The following is a 21108-nucleotide window of genomic DNA, read 5'->3' on the forward strand; positions in this document are numbered from 1 at the left end:
CGCGTCGGAACGGCGAGTTAGAACGGGCTAAGACCGGCCCTCCGGCGCAGGGTAGAGATCTACTGCGGCCCGCTGTAGACAGCCAATCAGGTGCGCCGCTCGCCGTGACGTCACGCGGCCAGACGCGCCCGACGGTGGCGTCCGCGAAGCGTTTTGTGTCGCGCCGCGGCCGCGAAGACGCGACGGCGGGGATCGTCGCGGGTTGCGTGGAGGTGGCCTGCCCGGAAGGAAGCGCCGTGGCTCCGGCGAGGTGAGACGCGAGGTCCCCTTTTTTTCTGCGCCCCCCCCCCCCTCCGCTCCTTTGTTGCATGGAAAGGGGTTCAGTGGTGGCGACATGGCGGTCAGCTGCGCGGGGGCGGGCGCTCGTCCCAGTCACGGGTCCCATGGCGCACCCCCTAATTCAATCACCGCGCCGATGCATGCTCCCCCCCACTCCACGGTCCCCTGTGTCGCTGTGGGTGTCGTGCATGTGGTAGCAATGGCGCACGGGCCATGTAAACAGATCCCCCCCCCCCCCGGTTAACTCTTTAGTGCACGGGAGGTGCGCCAGACTGCGGGGAGGGGTGTGAACATTAGTAAAAAAAAATCAGTCTGTGCATGCCAGATATACAGTACAAAAGTTTGGACGCACCTTCTCATTCAACCTGTTTTCTTTATCTTCATGACCATTTACGTTGGTAGATTCTCACTGAAGGCATCAAAACTATGAATGAACACGTGGAGTTATGTACTTAACAAAAAAAGGTGAAATAAGTGAAAACATGTTTTATATTCTAGTTTCTTTGCTCTGATTACTGCTTTACACACTCTTGGCATTCTCTCGATGAGCTTCAAGAGGTCGTCACCTGAAATGCTTCTCCAACAGTCTTGAAGGAGTTCCCAGAGGTGTTTAGCACTTGTTGGTCCAGCTCACCCCAAACCATCTGGATTGGGTTCAGGTCCGGTGACTGTGGAGGTCAGGTCTCCACTTTTTGTTAAGTACATAACCCCACATGTGTTCATTCATAGTTTTGATGCCTTCAGTGAGAATCTACCAACGTAAATGGTCATGAAGATAAAGAAAACACGTTGAATGAGAAGGTGTGTCCAAACTTTTGGCCTGTACTGTGTGTGTGTGTGTGTGTGTGTGTGTGTGTGTAATATATTTGGTAAGGCCATTAGAGTTATATATACTTTTTTCTCAAAACTACTACACTGTTGATCATGAAAGCACAGTTGCATATGTCAGTTCTTAATATACTGTGAGCAATGTTAACACAGCCAAAAAGGGAACAATGAATAGTTTCACAACCACTGCCAGGGAACATTGGCGCACCAAAGATCTGGTGCAAATTCCCAACGTTTATGCGCACGCGGCAGGAAATTCTGTTGTCAGACCGGATCCAATACAGGCAAACACTTTTATCCAAAAATCACTCAATAAATCGAATGACCTTTAGCCATGCGTGCCATGCTCCGGCAGTAAACGCCAAACCGCGTTAAACTTGTTCTGTTGTCTTGGTTTTTTTTTTTCTTTTTGTTTTTTTTTTGAGAGAGAAATTTGCAGGTCTGTAACCTCTTCACTTTACTACAACGTGTTATGAATTCAGTGGTTTGTCTAGTAGTTAACAGGTTAAAACAGGCCTTGGTGGAGTCATTTTACTTTTTTATTAGTCTTAGTCACATCCATACTCATTTTAATCAATGGCCTGGCGGTAAGCGGCGTGTCCCCACACCTCCAAGGTTGTGTCTTCAAAGTTTGCATGCTCTCCCGTTGTTTGCGTGGCTTTCCCCGAGCTCTTGGGGCAGTGGTGGCCTAGTGGGCAAGGAAGTGGTCCCGTAATCAGGTGATTGGTTGGAATCCCGAACCGCCAAGGTGCCACAGAGCAAAGCACCGTCCCCACACTGCTGTGTGGTGGGAAATTTCCCGTCTGGAGAGCTGCAATAAAAGAAGTCAACTGAATTGATTTTCCAAGTTTATTTACCATGGCCATGGGGGGAAGAAGAACTCCCCTCCCCTGATAGCAGTTCACAGCTTTTATACCACGGTACATACAATGTCAAAACACAAGCTCACCCCAGATGGCACCCATCAAGGTCACAGAACCTTCCTTTTATCAGCTTATGTTCCGCTTTTGCATCAACAGGGTCAGGCATAAGATACACAGTTGTCTTCTAATTATTTATGTTGTGGTCAAATAACATGTGAGAAGTTCAGGTCATGCAATTTTCCTCCACAGCTGATCATCGGGCACCAAAGCAGACTGCACATTTCATTGTGTGCGCCATGTGCTGTGCTTCACAATGACAGTCACTTCACTTAAATTAAAATTAAAAGTTTCTCCAACCGGTAGTCCGTACACATTGAAACAAGATAAATGTGAATTGTGGAACATAAGTCATTTTTTATTAACACATTGTTCTTTTCTCCCCCAGGCCATTTTATAAATGGAACATGATTCGAAGCCCCTTTAATATGGTCACGCCGAGGGGAAGGAAGCCTCTCTGAATAAATGGATGCATGCAGTGATCCCATCAACCATGTATCCACAAAACGTCTTGATTTCGTTTGTTAAACTTCCTGAGGATGTGGGAGGCAAGAAGGACCCTTCGCCTTCCAAGGCAGTGAAGAACGTCAATGAGAAGTTTTACTGCAACAAGTGTCGCTTTGCCACCAAGCATAGCCACCTGTACGAACGACACCTTTCCCAGCATGCAGAGATGACCTTCTCCTGCCCACTCTGCAGCCACGTCTCGTACACCAAAGTGGAATCACAGCGGCATGCAGTGAAGCATTCTGGGTCTTTTCCCTACAGATGTCCGTATTGTGTCTATGGAGCGGTGAGGAGAGACTATATAGTGAAACACCTCAAGCGTGTTCATCACAAGGATCTGAAATTGGGTGAAGAGCCACATCAGAGCCATTTTACCGGTGGAACGGGAACTTGCTCGTCGAGCTCTACAGCGGCCCTGCACACCAACGGATATGTGGATCTTTCCAATAGACCTGCCGGTGTGTCCAGTCAGATGCTCGCTCTCGTGCCAAATGTTCCCATCCCAATGAACCATTCTGTTCCCAAGCCCATAAACAGGGTTGGCACCACATCAAGTACGTTGGTTAGCGTTGCTTCACACAACAATCTTCAAAAAAGTTACTTTGCGCCGTACATAAATATCGCACCAAATCAGTCTGTCGCCACCTGCATTAGCAGTCCTACCTGTGTTTCAGGCCAAATGATCAGTATTACACCTAGTAGGGTTCCCAGTACCATGAGTCAGTCAAATGCAGCTACGTCAACTGTTCACGCGAGTCCATCCTTGGGGTATGCAGCAAACCGGTTTATGAACGCCATGGGCCAATCCTCGAGTGCCTCACCGACTGGACTTCCCCTTCCACGGCCAGCTGGTATTGCCGCTAATGGGACCTCAAGCTTTCATCCTAAAACTGCCAAGCAGCTGGTTGAGGGTAAGGCCAGTTCTTGTCCGAAAGCGCAACCTCAGTCACGCAACGATGCTGTGAGCAAGTACCTTGCAGGCATGTTCGGTCAGTCCGTTAGCAAGGTCCCAAACACACCGGTTCAAGCAGGCTCTGCTAATCGCAAGACCCAAACAGAGCAGATGATTCCAAATGGAGTAAGACCCAACAACACAGCCAGTCACATGGTGAACAGAGAAAATAAATCAACTTTGGCATCCGGTCAGTGTAAGGTTTTGCCAGAACTGCAGCCCAAACCATCGTCAGATCAGACTGTCAAACCAGGCATGTGTCCGCCAGTGCAGGTGGAGGTCTTAGAACCTTCAAACCAACCAATTCAGCACAACAAGCCTTTGCTTGTTTCATATCCAGAGGATCTGAACATCCCCCCTGGCAGCTTGGTTGAACTAGTTGAGGTGAAGGACGTCAATGGTGCCCAAGAACTCCAGCTCAGAATAGTGCCGCAGTTGTCTTTGGGGAATCCGGTGCCAACGGCTGCAACGGGTCCCTTGAAAAGCTCCACGTTTTCATGCAAGGTTACCACTGACAGAGACCAGACAAAACCTCTGGGTTCAAACACATACAGACATTCACCCCAAGAAGTTCCTCAAAGCACAGCAAATAAAACTAGGATGTTAACTGCATCATTTGAACCTGGCCCACGTACGGACACCCAGATTGACAAGCCTGTAGTTATAAAAGAGGAGAATGACATCACTTCAAGAGAACTGGAAAGGAGAGCTGTTGCTCAAATATCTGTAGATGCTGACCCACTGGGAAGCTGTCCATTGGTGACATGCAAGAAGGAATATAATGAAGCACCTCCGGCTGAGCGTCAACATGTCCAGACCTCTCAGTCTAAATTTCCTGGCATTAAAGGTAGTGAAACGGACCCCACAGCTCCAATGCCAGCAGAATGTCACCAGGTCAGAGTAACTGGCGAAGAACCTGCACCTGAAAGTTTGCCAGTAATTTTATCAGTGTTCTCACTGGGATCTACAGAAGAGGCTTTGAGTTGCTTCCTTCCGGCTAAGTTGCCTTTACACGGTACCGTTGGGAATGAGGTGGAGCAAGGGAAAGGCACCGAGCTTGAGGCCACGACCGGAGGAGGTGTGGTGGTGGAAAAGGCAGGCCGTTTTACGGAGTCCGCAACGAATACGCCAGACAGCAGCCGTTCACATCTGCCCGGGCACCCTCAGAATGAAGAGCTTGCACAAGACCCTCCCACAAGAACTGTTGCGACCATTACGGATTTTGCAAAAGCCGAGCCAGAGAATTCGGATTTGTATGGAGAAGCCACCAAAGCACCTACCAGCCAAACAAAGCCCACATCCTATCAACACCTGTTTGTACGTAACCCTAAAGTAACTTTGGTTAGGATTTCTAACATAGAGTGCCTGGTGAACCCCGACACTAACAAAATACCCCAGAAACCGGCAGATGATACCGGCGACTTAAACGTGACTGCAAGGCCGGTCCTCTCGTGCTCATCAAACAAGGAGAACATGTCCGCCCCCCCTGTCGTGTTTCAGACCGCGCTCAAACTTACCCTGAAGAGGAAGCTGTCCGAGGCGGAGAACCGCACCGGCCCTGGGGTCTTTGAGGCTCTGAGGTTGGAAATCACAGAGCCAAGCGGACAGGCAAAAAAGAGGAGAAAGAAGGAGAAGGCCGTGAAGATGGGCAGGACGCCACTGGCGATGGAGGTTCCTCGGGGTACAGGTGCTCCTCGCAACACTGGAAGGCTTTGGCTGACGCCCCTAAAAGATGACCAGTTGGTTAAGCAGCCGGGTCCCAACCAGCCAGTTGTGGTTCTCAATCATCCGAACCCGCTGAACCCCAGGATCCGCTCAGAGTCACGTCCAACGGAAGGTTTGGCCCTCCCCATGTCCCCATTACGCATTCTGCTGCCGAAGGCGACACCGCGGGCTGCACCGGGAATCGCGAGCATTTCTCCCTCCTTAAAAATGACCTTGAAGAAAGTGCAGGGCAATAAATACCAGGTGACTGAATTGATCGCCAAAGGGATCAACCAAGCTTTTTCCACGAACAAACTTTGACCTTTTTTTATTTTTAATTTTTTTCACCTTGTGTGACAAGTGACGCTACTTAAACAGTGAGAGGACGTGGGAAGGAAGCCAATGGGACTATTAAAAGTGTCTTGAACTCTACGAACTTTGCGAATCTTTCCTTTTGTTGTAAAATAAATCAAAATGTACTATTTTCTTAAAAGTCGTGTCAGAATGGCATATTCTTGGTTTATTTTTATTATTATTAGTATTATAGTTTTTTAGGATGTGCTTACATTTGTGGACACATCCAGTGTTTTTAGAGAAGTCTGTAGACACTCATATTCAACGTGCAATAGGTTGAAAAATCATATCCCTAGTTGATTTTCTAAAGATCCCCCATTATTTAAAAAAAGAAATTCACACCTGAGTGATATTACATCTGAACAGAATGAATGTTTTTAATGTCAATGGGAAGTGTTTTGTACACAGACTTCGCTGTTCATCAGGATCTGAGGTCTTCTAGATGCGAGGGAGAATGAAGGACGACAGAAGGCAACTTTTTTTATTTATTAGCTCATACGGTGCCAAAGCCGGGCATTCAGACGTCCAGCTAATATTTCCTAAGTCTACCCCGGTCATTGTGCATTTGTCTGTTGTGTACTATGGAGTCCCGTATGCGTTCGTGTGTTACTCCACGCTACTCGAAGTCCACTGTTCAGGAAAGATTGTACAGCTTTTTAGTATTCTCCAGAACTACTGATTGTATTTTGTCATGTTTATACATTGTTTCTTTACAATGATCAATAGTAGGTCACAATTTTCTGACTGTTGTATATATTTTTTACATGTTGGTGTATATATATATATATATATATATAAATATGTGTATGTGTATTGTACTGCCTTTGGTATAAACACTATTAAACTTTTTTTTTGGCAATCCTGCTTTTTTGTGTGTGTGTGTGTGTGTGTGTGAGAGACATTCCACTCTGCAATATTATTTTACTCATTCAGAATGACCCATCAGATGGCTGGGTTCCTGCGACAGAAGCAGGTGAAACATGTCCTTTCTGGTGACTGGATACATGAGAACGCAATTTCTTTTCTGTTGGTCGTTGCGCGGGTTCCTGCCATCAATCAGGATGACCGGGAAGATGGAATGGAATTTAATGATGTCTGCTACACTGTCAAATGTCTGTAGGTAGAAAAAGAAAAGGACACTGATGCATAGATAAAGCATATTTGTATTCATAATGACTTGGCATTCTCAGTCTGGTCCTGGATGATCTGCCCCTCTTCCTCTAATATTTTTCTGGATTCGGTGGAGGGGTGTTAAATTTAATTATGTTAAATTATAATACATTTTTTTGCTTTCGTGATAATTGAAATAGGTCCAACACACCGCATCAATATGCACCTAGTGTTGGACTGGAGCTTTACCAGGACATGTTCAAGTCATTTCCTGTCTCTTCTGAAAAGTCCACTTACATCATGCGTCCGTAGGCCCGTCCCGAGGCTGTACTTCTGAGTGCTCTGATCAAAACGGATCTGGATGTTGAATACCCGGTTGTCATAAAACACCACAAGGACGTACGGTTCTCGGGCTGTGCTCTTGGAGCAGTCCCGCACTAGAAACGCGCCCTCCTGTTGAAGAACGAACGGATTCATGTTTATTCCAGCGTTGAGGATTTTGTGTGCTGATTTAATAAAAAAAAAAAACACATTTCTTAAAACATGTGGATAGTTATATTTATATATATATGTGTGTGTGTGTGTGTGTGTGTACTTTTTTAATTTTGTGTACTTTTGCAAAATGCCTCTGTGTTCAATTAAGCATGAAGAAATTGTTCGTAATTTGTTTAATTTTACTGGTGGATTAAAATATTTAATTTGATATGTAAATCTCTGTGTGCTTTTCAGCCCTTGAAATGAAGAAATTCTACACAATTTGCATCGTAAGGTGATAATCTTGTAACGCATTCATTAATCACAAACTCTGCCAAATGACTTCGCTCATACGTGCTTACGTGCATCTGCTTTCGGATAAAAATAAATTAATTCTTTTTTTTTAAACATTTTGCTCAGTGCAGAAATGCATCCGACTTTCCTTGCATGCAAACATTGTTTTTACTCGTCAAGGCAAAGACATTTCATTTTGTCTTAAAATGTGAATTCTTTTTTTTTACTGCTATCAGACAAGAACAATTTGTTTTGGTTCTTTTAATAGGATCATTAGGGTCCACGGTTTGGTTCTGTAGGACCTGGGCTCAATATGATCAGGTCAGTCGGGTCAGGGATTGAATGGTTTTAGAAGGAATGATCACGACGTAGCCGTACCGTGTTGACCAAATGAAGCGCATGCTCCGCTTCAACCCGAGCAAAGGCACCAACGTACCAGTCCGCTCTGTCTGAAGTCTACAATTCAGCAACAGAACATGCAGGCGTTGTGAGAATGCAGAGTCGCATTATTCATTTTTAATAAATGCACGTGTCCCGTTTACCTCAATAGGCCGCTCCTGTGGGCGATAGCTTCGGTGCTCCATGTCGGCTTTAACCTGCGGCCATTCATTATGCATGTCTGAAAGTTTCAAATGGCAAACCAGAGACATTGCATTGTGGGTACTTGTCATCTGTCAGCTAAAATATGGAAGAGGAAATACCTGCTGTGCTCTCCTTTCGATGAGAATGACTGGGGAAGGATTATGGTAGATGTGTATTGTATATATAAAAATGCAGATGTGAATAATATCAATGTCAAATTTAACATCCATGCAGTACCTTGCTTCCATCAGCTCCTGAGATTCCAGGTCTAAAGAATATCTGTGGTTCGGATGAGATCTGCCATTCCGAGATTCTTGCAAATGCAATAAAAACCAAGACGATGTCAGTATAATGTGTACTTAATGTGTATTCATCCTGTGTTTAAACATGCATGGGTATTTTTTTAAGACATAATGCAGGTTTACTGTCAATGTAGACTAGGATCAGAACTCACCATGAGAAGCTCTGTTGCTCTTTGCCTGCAAATAAAACCACATAATGCAGTATTTTCTGTATGATAAGTCAACGTAATAAATGTCCTAAAAGACATGAAATGAAAAAAGAATACTTACATTTAGTTGCTTTCTGAAACAAGAGAAAGGTGGAACGGATGGAGAAAATGGATACATAAATAAATGTGGCAGTTTAACGTTTTTGGGAGAAATGTGGTACGGCTGAGATGAGCTCACTCTGCCCAGGACGGCCTCGTGTTGGCATCACGGGTCTCCGTGGCGAACAGAGTGGGCGTGGCAGGTCTGGGTGGACGACGCCCTGCTGCTGTGACCTGCTGCCCTGGCTGCACTGGGATGTTCTTACGAGGCCTAAAACGATCACATCAACTCGGTGCCTTTATTTCATTTAACACCCGACGCGTTAATTCCAAACAAACAGTGCAGTAAAATAGAAGTTAACACTGGTCGGCTTTTACAGAATTTACCTCGGTGGAGTCCTGAAAGTCTGAAAAATATATAAAAGCAAAATGTTTTGTTGAGAATTGTAGATTATTTGAGAACCAGCAAACCAATGAAGCAATTTCTAATAAAAAAAAAAAATAATTTGTTGACTTGCAACGTTACCTGATTTTCAGATTTTTTCCCATGAGGCTTTTCATCTGTGAATGTAATGCATTTCTCGGTCTTTATAGATTTTATCTACACAGTAGGTCAGATTTTGGAGCTGCGTTTGAAAAATCATGACTGAGAAATATGAAATACGAGGAAGTCACCTGCGGGGCCCGTGCGGCCCCTCGCCTGCCTCCCCGGCTTCAGGTTCCTGTTCACAGCAGGCCCTGCATGGCACATTGTATCCCAAATGCATTCTTTTGATTGGAATATTCCCGAAACGAAACATACGACCCATTTCAGATGCGTTGTGGCTGGATTACCTTGATTTGCTCTTATGGGAATACTGGGCAGAGCTTTTGAGAGGTTCTGAAAGTGACAACAGTATAATTCATGTAATTAATTCAAATCGTTCATGTAATTAAATTATTTTAATGTTTTTCTCCACCGTCACTTACACAGTCCACAGCATAGAAACCGCGTGCCATTCTTGGACGACTCCTGTCTTCAAAGCAAAGAGAATCTAAATAATTTAATGGCATAGGTGCTTTCTAATAGGAGTGGAAAAGAAATAATCCCATTCATTTTAGAGTAAATTCTAATGCTGTCTCTCTCTCTCTAAGATCTGGCTTTTTTCTTTAAATTTCCATCGTATTAGGAAATTAAAAGCTTGATTTTCTGTAGAATATTTTACGTTGCTATTTGCACTAGATAAACAGAAGCTGACTCTGCACTTTCAGGAACTCCTGCGAACATGACTTGTTCTGTAGTTCTACATTATAACACTAGATGGCGCTCGCGTCTGATGGTTTTTTTAATTCTGGCCCCAACTTTATAGGCTCGTAAAGCCCAGCTTCGTTTCTTTTGCTCCGCTATGGTTTGGTGAACAAAACAAAACAAAAAAAGAGGAAATGAGAGGAGAATAAGAGGAGAAACATCTTGACAAAGGCCACATCTGCTTTTCGACAAATTCTAAATTCTAAAATCCATAAAACCCACAGCAGGCCACAACAGAGAAATCATCCTCAACTACTGAATTCAGCGTTTTGACCTAAAATCCAGATAAAATATTGAAAAAGGTGAGTGAAGTCAGTCTGCTCAACCTTCTGTTACGGGGCCATATTTTTTGCGTGACTGTTCATGGATTTTTTGAGGGTTTGGAATGTGACCCACCAACGTATTCAGATTGGCTGCAGCTCGGTCTGGCCGGCTGGATGAGGGCCGACTCCCCATCACACCCGCCGTCTGGGATGTGGTACTCGTCCTCATCCAGGGCTTCGGGGGGATCATGGCGGTGTCTGCTCCGCTCGCCCCTGGGGTCCTGGTGTTTATGAGCCATAATACGTTTTCAGGAGGGAAAGTCGCGAGGCGATCGGGGGTCCAGCCGAGTAAGTCGAGCACACCACGGCCATCACAGACGCATTACTGCGCCCAGCCTGTCAGCCTGACAGAGGAGACCAGAGACCATTTATCAGACCTTCAGTCTCACTCTGAGCAGTACAAGACCAGTAATGGTTAATCAACAGTAATAATTATTGCTTCTTCTGACAGTATTATAATGACAATAATGATGTACAATACAGCAATCTTTAATTAAAATATATAAGAAATATGACCCATTGACACTCTTCAGTCTTTACAGACATCAGAACACCCCACAATGTTCTCCAATGCTTTGATAAAGCCCATCCATCCATTCATCCATCACATCTTTTAGTCTTTACAGCAAAGCAACAGTGAAAAAAAGAACATGTCAGAAATATACAGGTCGCCACTGGAACATATTCTGGTATGTCACTGGACCATCGGTTCAGCAAAGTCGAGGTATCTCCTAAATTTTTATATGAAAACAGGACCGCCAGTCTAAAACCGGTGTGCAAAGGGCCGCACATCATAATTCTGGTCCAGCATGAATTTAGTTGTTTCAGTAATTTTTACAAATTCAGCTCAAATTAAATAGTTAGTGATAGATGACTTCCTGGTGTTTGAAGGACCATCTGTGATTGAGATCCTATGAACTGTAAGAATGACGAGAAACACGCACAGTCTTGTGGAATTTTTTTTACGCCTGTAATCGTCCTGTAATTTGCTGGTCTGAGTTTTAGTTTGTTACTAAGACAGGCGGCACGGTGTGTCTTGTCAACAGGAGCACCGGTGACCATGAAGTACTTTTTTCCTCTGCAAGCGCAGATGAGCCCACCAGTTTAAATTTAGCAGCAGGCCTCAGCGAGACATGCTTCCTGTCTCAACACTTGTGTAAGAGATCATAGGTCTCAAAAGGGGGGTCTGCACCCGTGTGTACCCCACACTCCTGAGTCTTTGTTCAAAAACGGATCGATTAAACTAACTCACGCTCTACTCATCAGTCAAGTAAATGTGTGAATTTCACCTGAGGTTCAGCACTGTGCCAACAACCCCCCAATAAAAAAAGACAGAAGTAGTAATGTCACGAGAACCAGGAGGACCTGATGAAAAACTGATGCTACCTGTTGACAGAGGAGCTCACCTTGAAAAGAAAATAACTGCAAAAAGATGGACGGATGGAGGCCAAAGCCTCACGATTTTTTGAAAATTTAAACTTACATAAGTGATTATTTTACCCAGTTTCCGCCAATTTTTTGTGAGGTTGTACAACAGTGAAATATAAGCTCAGCGTCGTTGTAAATGTATTTATTATTTTGTACAGAATCCTGTACTCTGGAACCTTCTTTGCGGCCACGTTCATTTTGTAACGTGAAAACATTACAATGTTTTGCATGAGAGGAGAAAAAAAAAAAAAAACGTAATTTTCGAATTTCTGACATCTTGATGTAGAGATCCTTCTAGATCAACGAGAGCATCTATCGCTCTGTTTATCGACACACACTTTACTTTAAATAATATTGCATTATAAATAATATTAATATTACAGTACCGACGGATATCAAATTTAAGGATTTTTCAGTTTTTTCAAACGCCCTGATGACGATTTTAGATGGTGAAAGATGCAAAGTTTAAAAATCGCCTTTGCGAACCCGAATGCCTTACCTCTTGGTTGCGAGAGGTCGAGTTGGCAGCCGTGACCCTGAGAACAGGTGTACCATGGGAGCATTTACCGCTCCATGAGCCCAGCTTCTCGCGTCGGCGGCGCTCAGTTCTAGTAAGGTCAGCCTCTCTCTTGCGGTTTCCTTGCCGTGGCGTGCAGTCACTTCCTGTGTGTGATTACCATCAGCCCACTCATATTTTTCACCGATGTGTATCGGCCCGACCTGCGCACACCGGCTTCTGCCGCGCCTCGGATGTCCCGCTCGCCTTACTCCCATCGCTTCAATCTCTGTGCCTTGTCAGTTTTCCGCATCTCATCTGATACCGCTTGTCCTCAAGGTCTGCTCTCCAGGGAGAAGGTTTGGGTTACTGGCCGAGCATCGCTCTTCTCTCCGGCCTCAGGGGAGAAGAAGCGAGAGAATGTCACCGACCGAAAGGCCTTCAGGAAGGACCCGGCTGCTGTGATCTTCAGCGCCTTGCGCATCGCGAAATGCACCAGTGAAGGACGCATTTGGAACGTTCCATTTTCGCATGCTTCTCAAACCAGGGCTCACAGTTCCCTCCCCCCACCAAGTCTCACCACGTTGGACAGCTGTGCAAGCTGACCTGTGAAAATTGGTGAATATGACATACAGTATCTTCCAGAGCCTCGTCAGCTCTTAACACATCATAATTTAGCAGGACTGTTGTTGTCAGAAAGTAAATGTTAAACTGATAAAGTCCTATTTTTGTCCCTCAATCACCACAAGCCATTGCAGCATTTAAATATCATGGTTGACATATTCTGAAATCTCTGACAGAAGAATACTGTCCAAATGGCAGTTTAAATTAAACAGTGTAAAATGGCAAAATCGTATAAATACGAGTAAAATATTTAATTATTCTAATTAAAAAAACAAACAAAAAAAAAGTTATAGAACCTCACTCTATAAAGCTCATATGTGCCAAAGCATCAGAACAGTCTAGATCTTTATTATCAGATGTGCTGAGATCTCCTGTTATTATTTACACACCAGCACTTTTTTCAGATAATAATAAAAATGCTTAAATATACAAATGAACCCGATCCGAATCGACTCTGTTCTCCTGTGTTGTCCCCGGCTGGTGGAACATCTCGCCCTGCTCCATTCGACTAGCCGAGACTACCACCACCTTTAAGAAGCAGAAACTCACTTGTGCAAAAAGTATTTCAGACGTGTCTAACACACACACACTCACACACACACACACACACACACACACACACACACACACACACATACGCATACAGTAGCACTTAATTCCCCTGCATGTTCTATTCCTGACAAGTTCGGCCTTATCAGGGCTCTTTGTTTTTTGACTCACAATCTATTGAAACCGAATGAGAATTGCTGGTGTCTTCCTCTTGTAAGTTGCTTTGAATAAAAGCGTCTGCCATGTAAAGTAAAGTAAAGTAAAGTAAATCTAGGTTGCGAAGACTACTTGATATTTAGGGAAGCACCACTAGATGGCACTGTCTGGTTTGTAATATAGGTTACATAGAAAAGATGAAGTTTTTTGTTGCCCTCTTGTTGTCGGAAATGTTCTACATTTATTTCTTATATAGCCCATAATCACATACAGTATGTCTCAATGGGCTTTGACAGGCCCTACAGTTGACACGCCCCACACTTGACCCTTCTGCACACAAGGAAAAACTCCACAGAAAAAAAAACTCTAGGAGAGAGAAAAAAAAAAAGGAAGAACCCTTGGGAAGGAGTGATACAGAGAGGGACGCCCTTCTACAGTGTACTTGATGAAGCGGGAATGAATGGGTGTTCGCGTACTTTTAGGAAATACAGGTCATTCACTGGACAGCCACTTCATTTTGTGAAAGTGAAATGAAGTTGTTCGTTTTGTGTGCTGACGGTGTTCTGTGTGTGATAAACAATGTAATTATTTGTAATTACAAAAATATTGCTAACGTAAGCCGAAAAAGTGTAGTATGAGGTCATCATGCAGGTTGCGTAGGTCACATTTAGCCTTATTCCTCAAATCATGGCTGATAGTAATGCAGTCCACGAAGCCAGTTAAAGACACATGGGGTGTGTGTGTGTGTGTGTGTGTGTGTGTGTGTGTGTGTATGTGTGTGAACACAGAAGGAAAAGGAAGCGCGGGTTCCTCTGATAAGGCCGACTGATACTCGCCGTCTGAATAATTTAAGCGGCCTTGTGATAAGGATCAGTGGACACCGGGGAGGGCGCCGATGTGATAGCCGCTCGGTGTCCATAGGTGCCAGCATTAGCAGCTTGGATCTGAGGGGGACATCCGATCAAGGTCGCGCACACTGAAGGGAGGGGGGTGGACTGGTGTCCGGCAAGAAGGATCTTTTTCTGAACCGCACGTTGCCTTCATCACGATGTCACCTTTAACTAAACACTTAACACCTTTAACTGCGTACAGTATATTAAAAGGGATGAATTATGTGAAACGGAATTTAATTTAATGGTTCGTTCCAGTGAGATCCTTGCTGTACTGCAGAGAACATGTTCTTATCGTTGCTCAGACGTCCTATTTCACAGCGTTATTAAACTAACACTCCTGTGGGACTTGTTTTGCCCTACTTATTTTTATCTCTTTTTTTTTTTTTCCACACAATTCGTAAATTTGATGTTCTAATCCAGTTCATGCAGCATATACACAATGGTTGCATGATGTCCAATAAGCACTATATATTTTAGGTAGCTACAACAGCGCTGGGCGACCTATACGTCGAGTACAAAAGAGGTTGCAAATGCAGCATTACTACAAACGACAGATTAGAGCCCCTCACGTATCTACTGCGCAGTAAATCAAAGTGTAGCGCAGTGCTTCATTAAGAAGGGCTTTAATCCTGGGTGAAGCATAACGCATTTAACAACACTGGCAGCACCACGCCACACATTTTTCATGCAAATAAGATTCTTTTGCAAAAAAAAAAAAAAAAAAACAGGTTGGGGCTTCTGCGGTAAAGCCAACTCAGCCTTTATTTCTATGGTTCTTGCCTCAGTAGCATTCAGCACACGTATCATGCAATTCAAGACAACTAAAGAGGTGCAAGAATGAATAGACCATTTTTTTATTCCAGTACATTCCCAAAAAATCAAAGGTTCAAACTCCACTTGTTATTGGCACATTTTTATGTTTAAAAAAAAGAAACTTTAATGCCTTCAAAGTTGATGTTGATTTTGCAAAGTTTCGACACTTGAAGGTGGGTTGTGTCTGACCAATAATGGCAATAATGGAAGTTTTCATGGATGAATTTGGTCGCGATGCAGAGCGCCGGACCCACAACTCAGCTCCGTGTCACCCCGTTCCAAATATTCCAGTGTTGCGAAATTCGACCATTTTGTCCCTGAGCAAGTCGTTCTGATACATGCCGTGAAATCGTAATAAAATGTGAAATATTTTTTTTTTAGCGATTGATTACACTAGTAGAAATGAAGCTAAGACGAGCCAGTAATGTCCTAATGTCCCCCAAGTACACCCCACCATTTCTCAGGTGTGGAGGGACGTGCTGAAGTCGGCGTGCAGTCGAGGAATCCTCTGCTCTTTTAAATTTTTATCTGCGACCGAGGCAACGTGCGTGTTGCGACAGGGGACTTCGCGCCACCTCATCTCGGCCTGCTGCGGTGACAAAAATGGCCATTAACCTCATTTAGCAGAGCCAGGGGCGCTCGCACACCGGCTGTGGCACAAAAACCCAAACCCTCAACTTAGCGCAGGCCGATTACACGGGTTCAAACTCGCTGGGATCTAGTTATCCGGCTGGTCACGCCTCTGTGCCGTAGCCTCGGGTTAACCGAACACTACATCACCCGGGACGCAATTCCTTCCCATTAGCACCTGCGAAGGAGGCTTATTTCATCCTCATGGCTGTCTCCGTCTGCAGGAGCAGCAGCCATTCATTCATATATAAAACACATAATGACGAGCGCACACACACACACACACACACACAGTTTTAGTGTGATCACAACCCCTAGGAATTCTTTTGCTATCTGTGCTACCGCTGATGTGCATTTACAGCGGCTGTCCGCTGCAGATTAACTGGGATCCAATTTACCTTGTTGGTTCTAATTGACCTTATCATGCCGTCTCAGTATTTCCGTTTATGGCATTTTATCAGACGCCCTTATCCAGAGCGCCTCACAATCAGCAGCTACAGGGACAGTCCCCCCTGGAGACAGGTCCGCTGACATGAAAATGTCCCTTTGTGAGATGGTTTGACATCCATACGAGTTCCTCTAGCCTGTCTATGGTCCTGCAGTGGCTAGAAATGGCGATAGGTCGGATCTTGAATTTATCCCCCTATGTTGTCACAAGGGGATGTATATTTTTTACTGGAAAAACACCGACACGACTTCCTGGTGGGGGTGGGGGTTCAATACATCGAGTGTGGACCTAAAACGGTCCCTTGTGTCACCTGCACCTGCTCCATATTTGTATTGGATGTTTTAATGCCTCCGATCTCTCAGCTGTTTTGACGTGTCATCTATGTTTAGTAAGTCAACGTGAAGCGTGGCCTCAGGAACCGCTGTTGTAATAAGTTATTTAAAGTAGAACAGGGCCTGGAACGTTCCAGCACAAGCCTGCCGCTGCGAGTGGTTCTTGTTATTGGAAGGTCCACTGACGCCGAAGGTCCTCTGTCATTTAAACACTGGGAGACCAACTGCATGCCGCGGCACTTCACTTGTTTACCAGCTGACCCCCATAAAGCCGGCACAGCCTGCCAGTTTCAGCAACTTGTTCGGCCGCTGCTCGTCTGATTGGGTGTGTTGGTGTGTCTGTGCGACCACTAGGTGGTGCTAAGTGGCTCTAGAAACGATGTATATCATGGCAGGACCGGGAGGGTAGTGCATGAGCTTCAGGGTACAGGAGCTTCTTAGCCAACAATTCACCGTATTAAATCATTTCTATGTATCTGCTAATCTATAGCAAAACAGAAATGTGAGTCAGTGCAGATTTGCCGATACATGGATCCCGAGTACAGATTATAATGAGCACAGACTCATTAATTCAAATATATACTTACATGCGCATACTTATACAATCACACACAGTATATAAATACATTGCATAATGTACTATAATTTACTTTAGAATTATGCATTAATGTTTTTTTTTTTTTATGTAACCAAATTTCAAATTTGGTTACATAATACTCAAACATCAAATGAATCTCCTTCATTTGCAAAAACAAAGGGTTACTTCCTCTTCTAAAACCTGACTTGGCAACAGCGAGCATCACACACTGGGTTTCGCATTTACGTGAGTCTACGGGGGCTTTGTGTGGCCCTTACTCATATGTTGCTAGGCAACCATAGTCTGTTAATTACAATATACGTTACCTTGTTAAATTGTATATCTTACCGGATGCCTTTGGGATGATTTGCATTAAACAGCAGGAGGCCCCAGCAACGGCACTTCACAACACTGTCACTGAAATTTAAAGCCATTAGGTTGTAGTGACGCCTCGGTTGACCATCTTGACCAATAGACGTTTTGTGGATATTATCTATGGCAACAGACCGTCCAAATGAATTATGGCAAATCGATTGGTATTTTCCAGTGAGTGGCCGAACCATCTACACTGGGGGAGAATATATATTTTTTTTAAAATCTCTGCTCGTTTAAAGGCTCCTGAGCTCTGGACGGCTTTGATTTGAGGGATTTTCTATCAATGCTCCTTCTGACGCTGGGGCTCCGGCAGAATTGAAAGCAGCCTGCGGCGTCTCCGAGGCGCAGGTCGACCTTCAGTCCTTTAACGGAGGGCAGGACCAGCAAATCCATTTCTCCGGCGATGCGGTTCGCTGCATAACAATCGGCGGGGCAGCGGCGGCTTTCCTTGTGCTAACAGAGGTGCGTCCGAGCTCCCCCAGGGCATGGTCTTCACCGGGCAGACGGAAGTTCCGACATGTTGCCTACACACAAACACACAATGGGCTAAAATTTCATCTCCATTTACCACTCTTCCTGTTGAACAGAAGCGGCACCAGGTAATGGCAGCATAGACCCCAATGGTCCCCCACCACACTTACATGCCATCCCAGATGCTGACAGAATCTTGTTTCTGACATGACCAGGACCACATCTTCAGTTCTCAGACCGCCGGTGCATTGTAAATTCTCTGTGGCTTTTAAATGACGTGCAGAGGATGCCAAAAGTCGAATATCTAGTAACTCGTGGTCTGAAAGAAGTCAGCACCAGGATGCATTATGGGTAGAAGACAAGGTGATGGAAGCTACGTGACATTCTGGACAATGTTCTGTTGAGAAACCCAGAAGCAGCTTTCATGGTTACTGTTGCCCCCCCACAGCAGAGATGGTACCACTGAGAACATCCACAGCTCTTGTGGATTGAGGTATGAGACAATATTGCACATTGGGTGGTAGTAGCCCAGCAGGTAACACACTTGTCTATGAACCAGAAGACCCAGGTTCAAACCCCACTTACTACCAATGTGTCCCTGAGCAAGACACTTAACCCTGAATGTCTCCAGGAGGGGACTGTCCCCGTAACTACTGATTGTAAGGCGCTCTGGATAAGGGCGTCTGGTAAATGCTGGAAATATAAATGCACATTGATAAACTTTTCTGCTTTCATGTTCTGCTTGCAACCCAGAACACAGTCACTCCCTACAACTGATGTTATTATGGTCATTATCAGGTCCAAAAAAAGAAATGATGAATGCCCGTTCAAATCAAGCGTGAAGGTTGTATTACTCGGTGTATTCTTTATTTAAGGGAGTATACGTTGAGAGTGTCCAGCGGCGTGAGTACGAGAACCAGGGGAGGGAGCAGAGGAAAGATGTGGTTTAATGGCGCAAAGTAAACACTGTAAAACTTTCTGTCTCTGTTCCTCGACGGACCAGCAGCGTGTGAAATTGAAGAGGAAATGGAAGTAGGCATTAGCCTCCCCCTCGCTCGCTCAGAGCCGCCATTGAGCTCGCGCAGCGCCAGATTCCCCCAGAGAGCAGCCAGCAGTGGATGCTCTGATTAGATCTCGTACCTGGACATCTTGCTCTAATCCGAGTGCATTTTTCCAAATTGCGTAAACGAAATTTTACGAAATAAACGAACCGAAAGTTTTGCATACAGCTGAAAAAAGTGTGCATTAGTTCACTAGTCCAGTTCTTTTTTTTAATGGTAACTTACATGCACCCACATTCACAGATTTTTTATGCAGTACAGGCCAAAAGTTTGGAGACACCTTCTCATTCAATTTTTCTTTATTTTCATGACCATTTACGTTGGTAGATTCTCACTGAAGGCATCAAAACTATGAATGAACACGTGTGGAGTTACGTACTTAACAAAAAAAGGTGAAATAAGTGAAAACGTGTTTTATATTCTAGTTTCTTTGCTCTGATTACTGCTTTGCACACTCTTGGCATTCTCTCCATGAGCTTCAAGAGGTCGTCACCTGAAATGCTTCTCCAACAGTCTTGAAGGAGTTCCCAGAGGTGTTTAGCACTTGTTGGTCCAGCTCACCCAAAACCATCTGGATTGGGTTCAGGTCCGGTGACTGTGGAGGCCAGGTCTCCACTTTTTGTTAAGTACATAACTCCACATGTGTTCATGTGGAATCTACCAATGTAAATGGTCATGAAAATAAAGAAAACACATTGAATGAGAAGGTGTCCAAACTTTTGGCCTGTACTGTACATTTCAGTTCTTTGGTTTGTTGCTCTACTTTCAGCCTGCTCACCGCAGTTTTTGTTTCTGACCAATTCACTTTCTGTCATTTTAAATATAATCTTGTGCAAGAGAACAACTAAATCTAATCAGATTCTTTATTAATGATAAAGTACATGCAACTACGGGCCTCTATCTGTCTTCTGATGATACTGCTGACCTTTACTAGTATCTAGTATCTACCAAACTACCCGTTCTATGGCTTATTTCTGTTAATCCCAGTTGTGATGTTTGTAAATCCCCAGCAGTTTCAACCCCATCTTCATAAGTCCTCCTCGCACTTCCTCAGACCGTTCCACCACCAGAACCCAATCTATAAAGCACAGAACCACGTCGTTCAGCAGCTCGTCCATGTTAATTATTCTGTCACCTTTCCAGGTTCTTCATAACCCAGCACCTCTGGATCTAGTCTTCTTGGTCATGGGCTTTACATCCTCTAGACTTTCTCTTCTTACCTCAGAAACCCCTCAAATCCCACGTTCAGACAGTCTTGTTCTGTCTGTAAATTCGTTTGAAATTGGCAACCTTATTTTCAGACGTAAAGGGAGGATAAATGAGCCTCAAACTGGCGTCTTCCAAAAAACGTGACAACGCACACTGGAACACACACAGACGCTCTTTAATTGAGGACCGCGTGAGGAAATGGTTCATTACGGCGTGATCGATGTTTCCCACCACTCCGCTGTCAGGTTCGCACGAGTCCGAGTCACTAGGACCGCCTGTCTGGACCCGTTGGGTTATTGTTCTTCCACGTCCCCCCCTTCCTCAGCCTTATTCACGCCTCCCTCGTCCAGAACTCACACTCGCAGACGGACTCGGAGAAAGAATCACAGGAAACTTTGGAAAATTTTACTTTTTTTTTTTCCTCCTCATTTTTATTCTCTTTGCTTCCTCTGGTTTGTTGCTCTAATTTCTCTGCTCGGCTCGCCGCAGTTTTCGTTTCTCGCTGTTTCTCCCGCCCTCATTTTTTGCACATTGACTCCAACATGGACCGCATTTGAAATATTCTAGAGTTCAGATTCTAGAGTTTAACTTTTCTGTGTCCTCTCGCCCAGTATTAGAAGATAAGTCGACATGCTTTTGTTCCAGATTTAAGACGGGATATTAATTTATAATGCACTCTGAGCCAATCGGGGTTTCACGGTCCTGCAAAAATGTGTTCGATAGGCACTGAAATGAATAAATGTTGTTCCCTAGGGATAGGCCACAGCTTGCAGGGTACAGGGATTGGAGGCGGCCTGTGACCTTTGACCCAGGTTACTGTTTGGCCGTTGGCTAGCCACCGGACAGACAGGCTTCAGTACTTCCCGGGCATCTGGGGCTGA

At 44.6% G+C, this 21108-nt stretch overlaps 2 protein-coding genes across 2 annotated transcripts; one reads left to right on the forward strand and one right to left on the reverse strand.

Annotated features, from left to right (window-relative positions):
- Positions 1 to 113: 113 nt before the first annotated feature.
- On the forward strand, positions 114 to 6403 carry znf518b (zinc finger protein 518B). The gene is made up of 2 exons (XM_028960812.1): positions 114 to 250; positions 2416 to 6403. The coding sequence occupies exon 2, from the start codon at positions 2497 to 2499 to the stop codon at positions 5509 to 5511; it is 3015 nt and encodes a 1004-aa protein (XP_028816645.1). The 5' UTR covers positions 114 to 250; positions 2416 to 2496; the 3' UTR covers positions 5512 to 6403.
- clnk (cytokine dependent hematopoietic cell linker) lies at positions 6017 to 12529 on the reverse strand. Its single transcript, XM_028960813.1, has 16 exons — positions 12093 to 12529; positions 10239 to 10509; positions 9524 to 9570; positions 9389 to 9434; positions 9230 to 9292; positions 9081 to 9115; positions 8942 to 8961; positions 8694 to 8825; positions 8577 to 8589; positions 8459 to 8483; positions 8242 to 8317; positions 8124 to 8152; positions 7965 to 8041; positions 7801 to 7878; positions 6952 to 7107; positions 6017 to 6658 (listed from the first exon to the last, which is right to left on the reverse strand). The coding sequence occupies exons 2-16, from the start codon at positions 10402 to 10404 to the stop codon at positions 6470 to 6472; spliced, it is 1152 nt and encodes a 383-aa protein (XP_028816646.1). The 5' UTR covers positions 10405 to 10509; positions 12093 to 12529; the 3' UTR covers positions 6017 to 6469.
- Positions 12530 to 21108: the final 8579 nt, after the last annotated feature.

Source organism: Denticeps clupeoides, chromosome 18 (assembly GCF_900700375.1).
Source record: "Denticeps clupeoides chromosome 18, fDenClu1.1, whole genome shotgun sequence".
In the NCBI taxonomy this organism is placed as follows: Eukaryota; Metazoa; Chordata; class Actinopteri; order Clupeiformes; family Denticipitidae; genus Denticeps; species Denticeps clupeoides.